Source organism: Amyelois transitella, chromosome 7, assembly GCF_032362555.1.
Source record: "Amyelois transitella isolate CPQ chromosome 7, ilAmyTran1.1, whole genome shotgun sequence".
NCBI classification, from domain to species: domain Eukaryota; kingdom Metazoa; phylum Arthropoda; class Insecta; order Lepidoptera; family Pyralidae; genus Amyelois; species Amyelois transitella.
The window spans coordinates 8104955-8121259 of NC_083510.1; the positions used below are offsets into that span (position 1 = coordinate 8104955).

The 16305-nt window shown below is 32.7% G+C and overlaps 3 protein-coding genes across 3 annotated transcripts; 2 read left to right on the forward strand and 1 right to left on the reverse strand.

The window, feature by feature from the left end:
* Positions 1-234: 234 nt before the first annotated feature.
* LOC106133197 (BRISC and BRCA1-A complex member 2) lies at positions 235-3782 on the forward strand. The gene is made up of 7 exons (XM_013332846.2): positions 235-454; positions 529-827; positions 1091-1266; positions 1695-1817; positions 2238-2301; positions 2490-2643; positions 2948-3782. The coding sequence occupies exons 1-7, from the start codon at positions 367-369 to the stop codon at positions 3145-3147; spliced, it is 1104 nt and encodes a 367-aa protein (XP_013188300.1). The 5' UTR covers positions 235-366; the 3' UTR covers positions 3148-3782.
* On the reverse strand, positions 3198-6362 carry LOC106133219 (holocytochrome c-type synthase). The gene is made up of 4 exons (XM_013332867.2): positions 5934-6362; positions 4806-5042; positions 4305-4429; positions 3198-3806 (listed from the first exon to the last, which is right to left on the reverse strand). Exons 1-4 carry the CDS (start codon positions 6108-6110, stop codon positions 3572-3574), a joined length of 774 nt encoding a protein of 257 aa, XP_013188321.1. The 5' UTR covers positions 6111-6362; the 3' UTR covers positions 3198-3571.
* Positions 6363-6770: 408 nt separating this feature from the next.
* LOC106133208 (uncharacterized) lies at positions 6771-16083 on the forward strand. Its single transcript, XM_013332857.2, has 7 exons — positions 6771-7191; positions 7274-7371; positions 7573-7713; positions 8053-8230; positions 9408-9543; positions 12244-12473; positions 13293-16083. Exons 1-7 carry the CDS (start codon positions 7107-7109, stop codon positions 13415-13417), a joined length of 993 nt encoding a protein of 330 aa, XP_013188311.1. The 5' UTR covers positions 6771-7106; the 3' UTR covers positions 13418-16083.
* Positions 16084-16305: the final 222 nt, after the last annotated feature.

Here is a 16305-nt window from a genome sequence, read left to right on the forward strand (position 1 = left end):
TTGGAACATCGGAAAAATATTTCAAAACTACTAATGAACTTTTACCAGGCCCTAGTTCAGCTATGGACAATTAAAATATATCAAGCGATAGCTACTTTTTGTTAATTTCGAAAATGAACGTTTTACTTAAGTAATTTTTTGTTTGTTTACTTTATTTCATTCAAGAAAAATCTAGCGCTTTTTTAAAGCACAATTTCCGAGAAATCGAGCGCTTTTTTACATCTTACAGCGCTCAATCGGATTTTTGGTCTGGCAGCACTGGTACTATCCCATTTGTTGTCTAATTCTTGTGAATTTACCCATGCATGATTTACCATAAAACGAAAAGAAAATAATTCTGTACATGATTTCTTTTTCCAAATAAAAATGTCTTCTGACAGTTTTGGGATACTGTATGACATTGCTACATCATTTCGCCCATATATCCAGAATGTCTTGCAAGAATTAAAACTCGGTTGGTATCTGGGTATCAAAATTATTTTTTCTCTGGATTTATTTGAATTTCTTAACTAACTTCAATATTTTTAGGACTTTGCAAAACAAAAGTCGATTTGGAAAAAATTCCCGGCGGTCCAGACGGCGCCGATACTCAGTTCCGCTTGGTATTACCATATTGTTCAAAGAAACTGAAATGGGAAGTTATATTTGACTCAAGTACACCATGGTTTGCACCTGACTTCAGATTTGACGATGAAAGTTTTCTTAACAATGTTGACGAAGGATTTTTAGAAGAAAAACTAGGCAGTCTTGCTGAATGGGATGAAAATGATCCAGAAGCTCTGAGCAAAGTTATATCTGAGCTTGTTTCTTTGTATCGGGCTCATCATGTATGTATTTAGTAATTTTATAAGTACTTATCAGTTATATTTATTCTGAAAAATAAATAGTAATGTGTAAATTTAGATCATATTAATTAGCTTTTAATCTATAGTATTATTATTTAAACAATGATTAACACTTGCATGTTTCATAAAATCAGACGAACAGTTCAAAAGTGATCATGTTACAAACTTACATACAAAAAATGTCCTAAGTTGATTGGTAAACAGACAACAAACTTGTTTATGCAGGTACTAGGTTATTTTTACAGATAAAGAAATTAAATGAGGATGAAAGTTCCCGAGCATATTTTGAGTACACAGCATTACTGGGTGATGCTCTGACGTCAGAAAAAGACATTGAGGTCTGGGTCGGTGGTCATGTTGTTGAATTCCTGATCAAACTCAATGTTGATGTCTCAAGATTACCAGAATTATATAATGAAGGGTTAGTATACTGCAATTATAACTTATTACTGAAAATGTTTATTAAAATCTACATATACACATAATCATGTCTATATCCTTTGCCTTGACAGAGCCAACAGTCTTAAAAAAACAAATAGCCACTTCGGCTGCTTGGCTTAATGATAGAATTGAGATTCAAATAGTGACAGGTTGCTAGCCTGTCGCCTAAAGGAAGAATCCCAAGTTTATAAGCCTCCATATCTTTCCAATGAATGTCGTACAAGGCGACTAAGGGAAAGGCTAATAAACTTGGGATTCTTCTTGTATGCTAGCAACCTGCCACTATTTGCAATAACATAATAAAGCCATATCACTGAATGTGGCCTTTCAGTATTTTGAAGCCTTTCAGTATTTTCAAGACTCTGTCTCTTACCACAAGGAATATTAAAGAGAACACTCATTTTACAGGACTGAAGAAAATCCGGGTATTGATACAGCCCTGTTACTAGTGAGGTACCCTAACTCTACAAATGCTGAGTTAATATTATCACCTCTTCTAACAAAGTCACTTGGAAATATTGTATTACCATTGTAAGTTGACAGTTTGACTTTAATTCAATCTATGTTTAAATAAAATCACGTGGGAAGATGTAGTCTCTGCTTATCTCTCTATGAAAGAGGTGTGATTTTACATATGTATATGTAAAAGCAAAACTATTATAATTTGAATTTAACTGAAAGTGTGTAGCTACATAATGCTTTCAAATAGTATACATATTTTTAAAATTATTTTCCTTATAAAGAAATAAGATAACCCTTAATTTTAAGCAGCAGTACTCCTCCAGATCTTTAACTGCTAGTTTTAAAATAAAACCTGTTTAACAAATCTATGTCAACATTAAGGATAAACCTGAATTTCTTATTAAACATTTAAATAAAATTTTGTTTATGCTGAAGGATAATATTTATAGGATAGGATAATATAATAAATATGTTCTTTTTCTGTTCTAGAATGCATCAGTCTGGAGTTCTTATGGATTACGTCCCCATGGTAACAGAATTACTCAATAATAAGGTGTGTATGAAACATTGTCAATCTGGTATTTGTTTATGGGCAATTTGACACTTCCTGAGGATTTGTCCTCAGTGCGGTTGTTCTTCAATCACCTCTTACAACAACCCAACAGGGATGGTGGCGTCCTAATTTTTACAATACTAGAAACCACACTGAAATTTTAATATATATTCTATAAATTATTACAGATTCAAGATGTTTTAAAGAATGATAAATTAAAGCGAGAGTTATTGGCACAGCTCATTGTGAGATATGAAGGCGCGATTCTGGAGCATGATGCAAACAGTGCAGCATTTCTCTTTGAGACAGATGATTTCCACTGGATCTTACACATTGAAGTTGGTAAGTACAGGGTGGTGTTAAGCTTCATATCTTTTTAAAAAGGTAAAGTCCTTTTATTTTAACAATTTACAAAAGTTTATGTACAGAATTCTCTATTATACCAGAATAAATCAGAATATGGGAAGTAGAAAAATCTTAATTACTAAGTATTAAGTAGTTCAGCTTTTTTGTCTGAATCTAATGATTTTTATGGAATATTCCATTTTCGTCACCTGGGTAAACAAATTCCACATTTTACAGACTTTGAATTTATTTTTGATAAAAAAGATGTGTAAAATTATACTATACCTAAAATATATTTCAGGTGAGAACTTTCCCGATAATCTACCCATACTGACATTAAGATCAGTTTATCATATGGACAAGGGGAAACCAAAGTCAAAAGTTTTACCACCATGCTTATACAAAGATTTAGAAGAGAATATTGCTAATCAGGTGGAGATTTTCAAAAATGAGTGCAAAGGACCACAAACTAGCAATCAACTTGTTAACTTAGACAATTAGACGTTTATATAAATACAAAATATAAGCATCGTGAAATAAGAATAAATATATATTTTTTTGAACACAATTTTATTTTAACAATAACTTAATCTATGTAATCTGTGATCAAATTTAATGACGATAAAAAGCTTTAAGTACTACTTCATGAGATGAATTAATCAATGTATCATGATTATTATTTATCAACAATTTATATGAGAATGTGAGATTAAACAGTTTTGACAAGATTTTGTAATACTAGTCACTTGTGAAAATTAAAAACTACTGAATTTAGCAATAAATATAATCACAAAGAGTTTCCCCAGTGACATCCATTGCCGACAGAAGAACCCCACACACTATTCAATAAAACACACTATATGTAACAGTATTTTACATTAATCAGTAGTAGGATCATCAAAAGATTGTATCTGAATAAAAGGAACTAATTTGTCAACTTGGTGTCTTTGCTTCCGATTAATTCATAGCGGTATCTCATATACATGACTTTCATCCTGTCCCATACATTCTCAAATGAATCCATAGCTGGCCTAACATCGAGCAAGGCAAATTCATATTTGTTATCAATTTCACCTCCATCATAATAATCTATGATATAGCGGACATCCTTTCCACATCTGTCTACAATCCAATCGTGACGGTCAAATGGCAACTCATACCTGAAAATATAAATAAAATCACCATAATTCGATGTTAACATAAAACACTATCTGCTAATACAGCTCTGCCACTTGAATTCCCATATTTCCTGTTCCTGTGGGAATTCCAAGGGGAAAATGTTACTCTCAACTGAACATATATACTATCTCCAAACCAAATTTAGTCAAAATCAGTCCAGTACAGTTGATTCAAAAATAATTTTATAATATTCGTATAGGTGGTTGTACACGGCTCACATGGTTGAGATAGCCCTGAAGTAAATTCGAGAGACAGCAATAACATTCTTGCTTTGAACTAAACCACAAATCCAAAGTTGACCTTTAGTTAGATGTAAATTAAAGTATTCTGTTTGAACAGGGACTTGGATGAATGCAGAGTCGTTCAAGTTTATAACATAAGGGAAATCAATTGGGCTAGTGTGGGTTGGTGTTTCGCCATCATCTTTATAGTTAGTAAAAAAGTTAAGGTGAAATGGAGCAGTATCTATTTGTACATACCCTAGTAAAGAGCGCAGACGTGCCCTAGGGCTGTATTGAGTAGCTTTGCCTCCAAAACTCTTGAGCCTGGGGTGACCACATTCTTTGGCATGCAAAGCCTCCCATTTCAACACTTCTTGCCAAGCCTAAAAAAAGGAAAGTAACATGTAAATCCAGCAGTAGTGGTGAAATAGTTTACAGCTTATGCCTAACATCATATTTATGGGATTAATAGGTCATTGACTACATTATAAAGATCTTACTATCATACTCTACTGAAAATTCTGAAACCAATAATTGACACAATAATCTGCCTCAGTTATATTGTGGTTATCTTTATGTGCACACTTACTATACAAATATGTGCTTTTAGTTAATCTTATCTTGCCTGTTAATCTTTAAACCCTACATATAAGTAAAAATTTAATAAAATATAGCTATATTCACTGAAGGTTATTGGTTTTGTCCAAATATTGATGGAATTATCATACATATTAATGGTGATAAAATTGTTTTAAGTACCTGTTCATTATTGGCATTGTGAATTTTAATGATGTCATCCATATCTTTGGGCTTGATGTCTTCATCCTTCCAGCGCCAACCTTTCCTCAGCATAGCATTCCAAAACATCTGTTGGCTCGGGTACACCCAGAATTCTGTGGAGCCATCAGGCATAGCACGAGGAATTGTAGAGACTTGCCTGTTGGTAGGCAATGGGAAAGGTTGATCAGGTGAAGGTTGTTGATTTGCTGGTGGCATCTGAAAATTTACAAACCAATACATACATAAAATCACACCTCTTTCCCGAAGGGGTAGGCAGAGACTACCTCATTCCACTTGCCACGATCTCTGCATACTTCCTTCACCTCATCCACATTCATAACTCTCTTCATGCAAGCTCGGCAGTTTCGGGTACTTTTGACCTGACCCTTTACCAGGACGTCCTTACTTTGTTTGATCAAGATACATTCGTCTAGGTCTTCCCACTTTGACCTTTCCCTCCACACTCTCCTTGTATATCTGCTTAGTCAACCTACTTTCATTCATGCTCTCCACATTACTAAACCATCTTAACATACCCTTTTCTATTCCTGTAACTACATCTTCTTTCACATCACAACATTCCCTTATCATGCTGTTCCTTATCCGGTCACTCAATTTCACATCCATCATATTCCTTAACGCTCTCATTTCCACTGCATTTATTCCGCTTTCGTGCTTCTTTTGCCATACCCAACTTTCACTCCCATACATTAATATCGGGACCAACACGCCCCTATGCACAGCCAGTTACAAATCAATTGGTAGCTTTATAGACCATACAAGTTACTTTAGCTTTAGAATCCTCATTATGTAGCACTAGTAGCATTCATACATTGGATGGCTATTACAGTTATTAGATCCCAAATTTGTAGTGTTGGCAGTTTTAATGCTGACCACAGGTAAAAAAGCTCTGCTTACCCAAGGTCACTTTTTTAAGGCATTGATGGTGGTTAGAATATTTTTCACAGTACACTTCAAATCGCAAAGATGTTGTAGACATTTTTCTTACAACAGCATTGCTATGTACGAAAAGATATGTTTAGCTGTCTGTAAAATCGTGAAGTAAATTAAATTTGCGTTGATTAACTTTGAGCAGGCGAAACTTACCATATTATAAGGGTTTATATCATTTCCATGTTGCACTGGGCACTCTGAAGGTGTACTCTTGGACTGATTTTGTACATTTTCTTCTTTTTTGTGCATAGGACATTCTGGTGGCGGATTACCCGACACTCCAGCAGTTTTTGTGGTCACTACCGCTTCTGCAGATACTTTATTGCCCATTGTAGATTAAATTCAAATCTTACGTAAGATACTTTAGAGGTTAGAAAAGTACATTTTGCTGTAAACGGTACAGATACGAAACTAATTCTTAGTTCAACAAAATATGTTTTTGGATAGTATAAATAGTTAAAATTTTGTAATAAGTATTTAGCACTTTTTAAAATTTTTGCCCACAGAAATATTATGGAGAAAGCTACTATATCCTCCTTAATTAGTCAGTCAGACCAGACACATTTGTGTCAAATTTTTTTTGTTTGACAATTGACAATGACGAATGGATTGAGATTACCAATATGAAAATTTTCATTGTTTTGAAAAATTGCGAACATGTAGAATAGAACGTAGTTTTAAATGTCACGTATCGGCTCGTGCGTGGTTAATGAAATGAAAGAACCTTTACAGCATTAAAATAAAAACAAGAATAAGAAATAATATTATGAGACTACAATACTATAAATACAAGACACAAAGCTGGGTTTAGCAGAGAACCTTTGTGTGGGTACAAGACACCTCCGTAGCGTATTAAAAAGGATGAAATTTAAAAATATAACATAACCGACTTTAAAAAGCAAAAAAAAAAAGAATGAGTTTAATAACAATCGGTTCTAATTTGTTTTTGGTACCTACTCGATTTGTCTGTGGTCGACCTACTCTTGCCAATTTGGCATTCCGCATTGGCAGTTTGGCAGATTGAATTGAATTCGATTGGGTTTGTTGTGTTACACCTATGGCTAGGGTTTTTTTATTCTTTTGGTTTTCTCAATTCTTTCGTACTGCGGAATTGCAATTGAAGAATTTCCTTTCGCTTTGCATTTCCAATAATATTAGTTAATTATTTTTGGTGCCGTGCCTTGATGAAATTATTGGAGTGGTTTATGAAACATTTGGTGTATTAAGTATATAGAAAATATAGAATGTGGTAAAAACTGACGACATTGATCACGCTATAATCTCTACAGATTTGAACAATATTTTAACTTGAATGGGAATAAAAATATGAAAGATATGAATTCGTTAGGCCAGAACAGCATTTCAGACTTGTTGAAATTAGCCAGAAAATTCAACTGTTTTTACTTGTCAGGTACCTATGTCAATATTTTTATGTTGTTTACATAATGCGGTGGCAAAAATTTTTAAGTATTTCACGTGATATTATATTGCAGGTTTACATCAAGGAGTATGTAAACCATTTATAGTGGCTGGTCGCCAAGTTGGTCTTATTAGATCCGATGTTATGAAACATCTTCAAAGATTTCCTGAGGTAAAGGCATAAAATAAAATTATTAAATTAACTTTTATAAAAAGATCTGGAATTAGATGTACATCTTAGGAATAAGAGCAATTTTTCACTGGTTGCTTTTTGTTATTTTTCCCAATTGGCTTGAGTTAACACTTGGCTGCTTAAAATATTTTTGAATATCATTAGTAGAAAACTTATAAAAAAGTTACCTTTTTTTTGCAGATATTCAGTATTAATGATAAATATGTGGAGCTTAATCCAGCATTTCGTGATTATAAAGAAAGAACAAATAAAGTTGCTGAAGTTTTAAACAAATTAAGAAAAGAAAATGAAATTTGTGCTCTAAAAGGTTGGAGAGATGAGGTTTGTATTGCAATTTGATTTTTATCAATATGATGATTTTTAAAGTTCTTAGTGAAGTGTTGTAGTATAGTTTTAGAATAAAAGCATAGCTTAGAATATTGAAGTATATGCCCTTGTATCCTTAATAAGTATGGCATGGCTTCATATTCATTGATTTATTCCAAGAACACAAGTGTATTTTTATTCATTTAAATTAGTCAATTATTGATTTTTTGCTAGCCTTGCTATTATATCATTATCAAGAAGCATTTAAATAAAAATCATATTTGCTGCTTGAATAAAACTTTTTTTTTTCATAGCCTATTATTTTTGAAATTACCAAAATATTTTTGTTCTTAGTGTTTTGAAGTAAGTACGCCATTCTATCATGAGAGCCTGCTGGAAATGGACCGCAGTGCCATTTGCCTGTTTGGAATCAGAAATTACGGTGTCAGTGTTACTGGATACTTGCAGCATCCCACCAAAGGATTGTGTATTTGGCTGCAACAAAGAAGTTTTACTAAACAAACTTGGCCAGGTAAGTTGAATCAATATAAATCCATGCTAATACCATAAAAAGGAAATACCTATTTGTAATTATTTTTTATAAATAACAAATAAAATTTATAACTAATAAACACAAATGTATGTGGTATATTTTAACAAATGGGTCAATTTTGAGAAAGATCCTCAGAAAAACATAAGCTAATTTTTTTCAGAAGATTCCCGATAGAACAGGGAATAATGGAAATTTAAATTGAACAGTGTTGGAGCTGCAGTTATCAACAGCAGGTCACAAATGAAAATAAAATTATTCTATCTGTAACCTTTAATTGACCTGTAATGGCTCTTATTTGATTCTGACCATCTGTATTTTAATGAATTTGTGAAAATTGGCATTCTTAATTGGTAACTACTAAAAGAAATGGAGATTTTGATTCGAAGTCATTAATTTTAAAAGAGAAGAAAAAAAATAAAACTAAAATAGAAAATAATAAAAAAGAAATATATAAAACTGCAAGTGATTTCTTTTGAAATAAGTAGCTCCTTTGTACTAGAATAACTGCAATAAATGCTCCTGTATATAATTTTGTGTACATCAATCAATAAATAAATATTTAGTCTTCTCCAAGTCATGGATACATACTATGGATTTATTTATGGGGTAGTAGCTGTTTCATATTAAGTATTTTCAGTACATAACAAAATTACTGGCCATTAAAATTACATGTGGGCCTTCTGCCTGTTGCCCTACTTAACAATACAAAATAAAAAATACTTATAGATTTTTGGACATAATAATTAATAATGTATTTCAGCGACAAATTACATTGAACTCTTGACCTTGTATGACTATTTATCTCCACAGATATAATAAATTAGACTTGGACCAGACAACTGGAATATTTTTTTCCGTATATAGTTTCTTTATACGAAATTTGGATGACAAGGGCGATTTGAGGTCAAAGGTGGTGTTTTCCGCGTTGTAGAGTTCGTAGTCGTATGAAAAAGAAAAATTATAAAAAATCAATCCTTTTCATTGTGTTAGTATTGTTTGGCTTCAAACTTATTCATATTACTAATATGGAGTGATACACAAAAAAAATGGTTGATAAATGTTTACAGTTTGCATACTCCACTGTGTTTCTCTGGGCACAAATTTTCACTGTGCTTTTCTTTGCATAATTAATAAAAGACATTTTTCTGTTTCCTAGGCAAATGGGATTGTTTTGTGAGCGGCGGTCTCGCTGTTGGCTATGGCATATTAGAGACAACTATCAAAGAAGCGGCTGAGGAGGCTTCTGTCGAAGGAGATCTGGCTAAAAAACTAATCCCAGCTGGCTGTGTTAGGTTAGTTATTATTTACATACATAGTCATATTCCTTGCAGAGCAGGCAATGTCAACAGTCTTGAATAGGTTGAAAGGCCACGTTCAGCTGTGGCTAAATGATGGAATTTAGATTTAAATAGTGACAGGTTACTAGCCCATCGCGTACATGAGAATCCCAAAGTTATTCGCCTTTCCTTGAGTCGCTTTTTACGTCATCTGTGGGAAAACTATGGAGTGGTCCTATTTTAAACTGCCGGGAACCACCGGGAAATTATTGGTGTATTAGCTGGACGTCGATTTCGCACGACGTCGATTTTATCGAGACCTACGCTTTTATTCGCATAAAATCGATCCAACAGTTATTACCTGGCTTTTCTTCGCATTACATCGATTCATCCAATAAAATTTTAAAACTTTATAAATTAAAAGAATCTACAATGTTTTTGCAGTACAATCGAGCGAAAAAAGAATATATATAGGTAGGTAATAAGGAAGTATACAGAGATCGTGGCAATGGAAAGAGGTAGTCTCTGCCTACCCCTCCGGTAAAGAGGCGTGATTTTTATGTATGTAGGTAATAATAATTTTGTTGTATTCTTTTAAATGTGTAGGTTCCTGCACCTTCCATGCAAGTATTTATGAAAACTTAAATATTACATAGTACAAACAGCTCTAACAGCACACGACGTTGAACACACGAGAGAACTGCGCTTGGTTTAGAAATTTCCTGTCGTCCTATTGGAGGATGACAGTCGTACGACTAAATGTCGAACCAATGATAATAGGAGATAACGGTGATAAAAAAAATCACATTTTTTAAATGTTCTACCTAGCTTTGATTATGTTAGTCGTGTTCCTATTGATACTTATATTTTTTTTAAAGGTTTAAGGAGTAAAATTTTAGTCCTAAACCTTTGTAAAAATCTATGCGTCTGGGATTTTTAAGCAAACGGCTTCTAAACTAAATCTTTCCAATGTCTCTGGATAATTAAACAAAGGTCGCTATAATCTGTTTATTTAACGTTATATTACCTGTTGATTGAAATATAAAAATTTAAATAAAAATGTTGTGTTTGACTGTACCTTTCTTATGTTGGAAAGTAGTAAAACAATAGAATCGACTTTATGAGAATACAATCATAAGCGGATCGACGTCACGAGAATGCAAACACGGATGGATCGACGTTGTGCGAAATCGACGTCCAGCGAATACACCAAATTATTTGATATTAAATTTTTTTTAAATATGGATGAAGCGAAAGAAATATGCAGGTATCATAGCAAGTGGAAACATGTAGTCTCTGCCTACCTCTCCGTGAAAGAAGCGCGATCTTTATGTATGTTTCATCATGGCTTTAAACATACATAAATTTAGCTAGAAACTAAAAGTTCAACCATTGTTATAAAGAGCAAGAATGACAAGTTTTTTTACTTTCTATAAAGATTGATCAATGTATGGAACATTGATCAACTTTTTTGATAGATTTTATAGATACAGCTCAATAAAGTACGATAAAAAGTTTTGAGGTCAAACAATAATGCTAGTACATTCACTCGTGTGATTTAGCTAGATCTGTCTGTGAATTAAATCTTATCATTTATGTTACTTTAACCATATGTTGCGCTTGCGTCCATGATTCCCATTAGGGACGCGTTGTTTTACTTTATCATCGCTATTGTAATTTACTTCATTTTTAAAACTTAAATCTAAAGATTCAGAAGAAAATATTTCTTAATGATAATTGTTATGTATCTATAATTTGAGATAAAATGTACCAATCGAAATGTATCACGAAATTAGTAATATTTATTTAGTATCTTTATCAATTCATGAAATTGTTTCGTTAGTTTCAATATTGGACTTTTGTTCGCTGACCGTTATCTGCTGACCCCAAGAAAAATGTGTTATCAATCATAATTTACTATTACGGCACATTACAATCAGGGACAGATTGCACGTGATAAAAATATTGATGTATGTATCTTTATTCTTTGCTAGTTTTTCTTAACTTCTTAAAAGATACTACCAAAAATCCTAATCTAGGATGGATGACATAACCTGGGAGCCCATTATCCTGCTCTGTAGGCTAATTGTCACTACATAGTATAAAACAAAGTCGCTATTTTAGTCTGTTTGTCTGTATGCTTAAATCTTAAAAATTACGCAACGGATTTTGATGCGGTTTTTTGTAACAGGTAGAGTGATTCAAGAGGAAGGTTTTTATGTATAATAACATTTATAATTTTGCACCCGTGCGAAGCCGGGGCGGGTCGCTAGTTGTAGATAAATCAAAAGAACAACATCTCGTTTGTTCTTTTGATAATAGAATAAAATGTAAAAGATCTATTCTTGCTCTCTCTTTTACGTGTTCCCAACGTGTTATCCCAAGTGGTAGAAACAATTCAGGCAGGGCCCTTGATCCGTTTATCCACATACACACTATTAATAAAGAGAAAAAAAGATTTATATTTTTCTATGTTTGTAACGAACAACCAAAAAACTATGGGACTGATTTTCACTAAAGAATAGACCCACAGAATAGACCTACGGGAGTAACATAGGCTACTCTTTTTTCTTGAATCCTCACGAGAGTGAAACTATATATTTAAAAATTGGATTCAATAAGAACGAAAAATGGAGTTTGGGAATAGCTGTTTCTAAGATAATTTAATTTATAATTGATGTTATCTGTGTTCATTAACCTAAAAAATTGTTTCAGTTTTTTCTTCGAGAGCGAAAGGGGTCTCTTCCCTAATACGGAATATGTGTACGACTTGGAACTCCCGCTGGACTTTATGCCGCGCAACGCAGACGGTGAAGTGGAAAGTTTCGAACTGCTGACCGCAGACGAGTGTATCCAGAGGGCACTCACGCCCCAATTCAAAACCACAAGTGCCCCAGTCCTGATGGATTTCTTGATACGTAAAGGGCATATCAATCCTGAAAATGGTAAGTGTTGACTGTGGGAATTGCATCATTATCCCATAAAATGTAGAGCTATTAAAAGTGAATTTTACTGCATGCATCTTTTTCATTTTGACCACGTACGTTACGTAAAATAAACATCGTGATTTACACATGTGCAAACTCAAATATTATGTTTAGTAAATAACATTTCAAACATACAACTAAAAGGCGTGTTGTATATTTTTAAATTGATGTAAAACAATATAAATACGTTATCATTATCGTTTTTTTGATATTCGTATTTTAAAGATAAGTGGGTTTTGGCCTAAGCAAAGCTTCTCGTGAATGTCCTATGACGTTGGTGAACGAAATATGATAAGGCAAGATAACACGGTAACCTGATTCCTAATTTGTGAATAAAGGTTTTTAATTTAGCCGATTTAACAATTTTACCGCATGATTTTTTTTATTCATATTTAATTTTTTATCAGCTTTGGATAGAACCTTTAGAACTTGAAATCTTTTATCATGATTCAAGAATAAGAAGTTATTGGTGTGAGTGCCGCACGCGTCCGATTTTCTAACAGAGGAACCAGGACAGCATATATCATGGTTACAAGAACAGTTGTCTAAACGTCTTTATTTTTCATGACATTCCCAACGGGCTTATACTAACGTTGATAAGGAATAAGGGGTTGTTTCCACTCTCTGTCTTTGAAATTAACGTAAAAGAAAGAGAATCGAGATAACATAAATTATTAATGCCTTGTCAAATTTTAAGGATAACCCCCACAGTAATTGATTCCTTCTCAGCATCTTACATCACTGATGATTAGCTAATATCATACTTGATTGTTACAGAGCCAAATTACCGATACTTGGTGGAGTTGCTACATGTACCTTTGCAGTCTATATACAACTGGCCTTATACACTGACAAACACCATTAATAATGGAGACAACGAAAATTTATTAAATGCTAAATAGATTAACTTAATGCCATGTAATCGAATTTTATAGGAAACATTTTCTCAGAACCTAGTGTTTAGAAATATTTTAAAACTATGAGTACCAATACTTAATTTTGTACCTTATTAACTCATGGTATAAGTAATTTTAGCAAAAATCTTAGCTAAGGCTCCCAGAATACTTAAGCAAACTTTAAATAATAACTTATTTAGCGAGTTTGCTGTTTATGATAGAATGATTCGGGAATTTGACCAAATTCAGATATAGAGTACTGTTTGGATACAATGATAGCAGTGTGTATGCGCAGAATGCAAACTTCTTAAACCTCAGGCGAATTATCTATAAAATTACTAGTTGAACATTATTTTTGCACACACTTGTACAAATAAAGTAGGAGTGAGTTTCTATACATAACAAGTATACATAATGTTTCCATTTACCATTTCTTTGTGGTTTTCATACAAAAATATAAAATATAAATCGGCATTTATATTTATTTCACAGTCAGTATTTCATGTAAGTTATGTAGTATCAACCTACTTATCAAGCTATTCGTCTTTCATCGGACAGAAATATTAGAATGTCATTCCTGATTCATATTTTTCTCTCATATTTCGCGGAGTTAGCATTACGCGCGTAAACGCTAGAAAGATGTAGGTCTGCATAGTTTAGCTAGGTATCGTTACGTTCTGTGATACTTTACCAGTTCGGTATAAGACATTATATACTATTAGTTTGATTTGTTTTCAATTTCGTGTGAATATACTTAAAAGCTTGATTGTATTTATTGTATTTTTTAATCTTGGTTTTATTAAATATTTTGTAGTCTATGAACATTTTGTAAAACAAAATTATCAATGTATGAATGTTATTCATGTTTATTGAACATTTAGGTACTTAGGTGCTACTTTCTTACTTGGATATGTAGTACCTACTACGTTAAAAGAGACTACACGCATGTAAAATAGTCTAGTCAGTTGACAAACGGCGAAGAAATATTGGTTGATAGCTTCGTTACTTAATAAAATGTTATTTATACCATATTTACATGTACACCGAAGGTTCAAATTAGACTGTTGGGAGGCCTATGTTATACTTAATATACGTACATTATTCGTAAACGTAGACATGAATATAATTTAATTAAAAAATTCTAAATAATACTGTTTAAGTATTATTTCAGCTGTGTCATTATGATCTAAGTTAGTTTTGTATACAAGTATCCATACGGAAGTGGCGGTATTAAAGCCAGTGATTGCCTGTAGATTATTTTATTTTTATTAAAATAATATACACGTTGAAGCCCCAACCTTCGAAAAAGTTGACACAAGTAATCACTTAAATTAATTGATTTTGTATATTTACCCAAAAATAGTTTTTATGAGTATTATTTTGTATTACATTTTGGCACAGTTGAAATAATGGAGGTGCCGACTTTGAAACACGATTTATGATAATACCTATAGGAATGTAGACTTGTATGCGTAAAATAAAGATGTTGAAAAATAATATACCGCTAGTTGTATTTGGCTAATTTTCGTGTTTACAATTATTGGCAAGTAATAATGTAAGATGTGTACAAGTTTTGCACGTGAATTGTTGTGACAGTCGAAAAGGATTTTTAGATTTAATATGTCCCCAGAATGTAGGGGATGCTGTGTCAGGTTGACTGATATAATGATAAACATTTCTTGACATCAATATAAAATTCGATTAAGATGATAAAAGGCATTTTGCCCCAATTATAATGAAATGGTAGTGGTAAGACTAAACTTGATCAATAAAGTTACTTACGGTCGCTACTTTTAAAATGATGTTTAAGTGAGCAGAGCAGAGTAATAAAGGAAAATGCATTTACTTATTAGTAAAAACAACAAAAGCAAAACGATGACGGGACTTTTAAAAATCTTGCGATAACCGGTGCGGCCTACGCCTGACTCGGCATCCTAAATTAGTTTTTGCAAGTGATGCAATAAGTAACAGCAATGAATGTCGATATTTTTATGTCTTTTTGTATTGGATAACTATATCTTGGAGAAATATTTGTCAGTAGTTACATAGCATTGGAAAATATGTTTGTAAATAGCACAGAACATCTTGAGTGGGTAACGTGGGCTTCTTATTATTGCTCTGTATCTTTAATACACTGCTGATTACTAGTTTATCCAAATATCTTTTATCAATGAATATATCACAGTCAAAGGCAAGATGAAGTCACACGAGTGAATTTCTCTATTGTGTTTGTAGGTATACAAATTCCTCAAAAAGAAATACAAGAAATGTAAGTGGATGTGATAAATGTCAAAATATACAGATTGGCACTCACAAGTAGGTAGTTCGAGATCTTGTATAAAAGCAACAAACTTATTATTTGTAAGTTATTTTTGTGACGAGAGAAGATTCACTGCCTTGGAGTACCAAAAAGTTCCCGTATTGGCATATCTGGCAATGTCTCTTGTCAAACATCCTCTTGTACCTATTTCCAAGAATGGGAAGACTCGTTTCTAAAAAGATTTTTAAAGCGTGGGAACATTGCGGTTTTGTATACATTTTTATAGGCCTTGTTACTGACGAAAGATTTTGTACGATATAGGATAAAGAAACGAGTGTACACATATAACCTATTTGCGATAGTAGTTATAGATAGTGTTTTCCTAAAAATTAAACAGATAAAATATGCTTAATTGTATTGTTTATTTTCAACCCCTTTTAAACCCAAAATATGAAATGAAAACAAATTTATATCAGTTGACTTTATTTTCGTTAAACGTACTAAAGTATCAGTAGCCTATTTATATTGCCTGAAAATAACAGTCTATCAACACTCGATGAAAACAAAATATATTCAAAAAGTCTAAACTTCACATGTCATCACAGTTTGTATTTCAAACACTTATGTTAAAGAC

Coding starts and splice junctions, on each gene's coding strand:
- LOC106133208 (XM_013332857.2), top strand. CDS start 7,107: ATGAAAGATATGAATTCGTTAGGCCAGAACAGCATTTCAGACTTGTTG. Junction 7,372..7,572: donor ATCTTCAAAGATTTCCTGAG/GTAAAGGCATAA, acceptor TTTTTTTTGCAG/ATATTCAGTATTAATGATAA. Junction 9,544..12,243: donor ATCCCAGCTGGCTGTGTTAG/GTTAGTTATTAT, acceptor AAATTGTTTCAG/TTTTTTCTTCGAGAGCGAAA.
- LOC106133197 (XM_013332846.2), top strand. CDS start 367: ATGTCTTCTGACAGTTTTGGGATACTGTATGACATTGCTACATCATTT. Junction 455..528: donor CTTGCAAGAATTAAAACTCG/GTTGGTATCTGG, acceptor CAATATTTTTAG/GACTTTGCAAAACAAAAGTC. Junction 1,818..2,237: donor GGAAATATTGTATTACCATT/GTAAGTTGACAG, acceptor TTTCTGTTCTAG/AATGCATCAGTCTGGAGTTC.
- LOC106133219 (XM_013332867.2), bottom strand. CDS start 6,110: ATGGGCAATAAAGTATCTGCAGAAGCGGTAGTGACCACAAAAACTGCT. Junction 5,043..5,933: donor ATATAAACCCTTATAATATG/GTAAGTTTCGCC, acceptor GTAAATTTTCAG/ATGCCACCAGCAAATCAACA. Junction 3,807..4,304: donor CGTCTGCGCTCTTTACTAGG/GTATGTACAAAT, acceptor TTATATTTTCAG/GTATGAGTTGCCATTTGACC.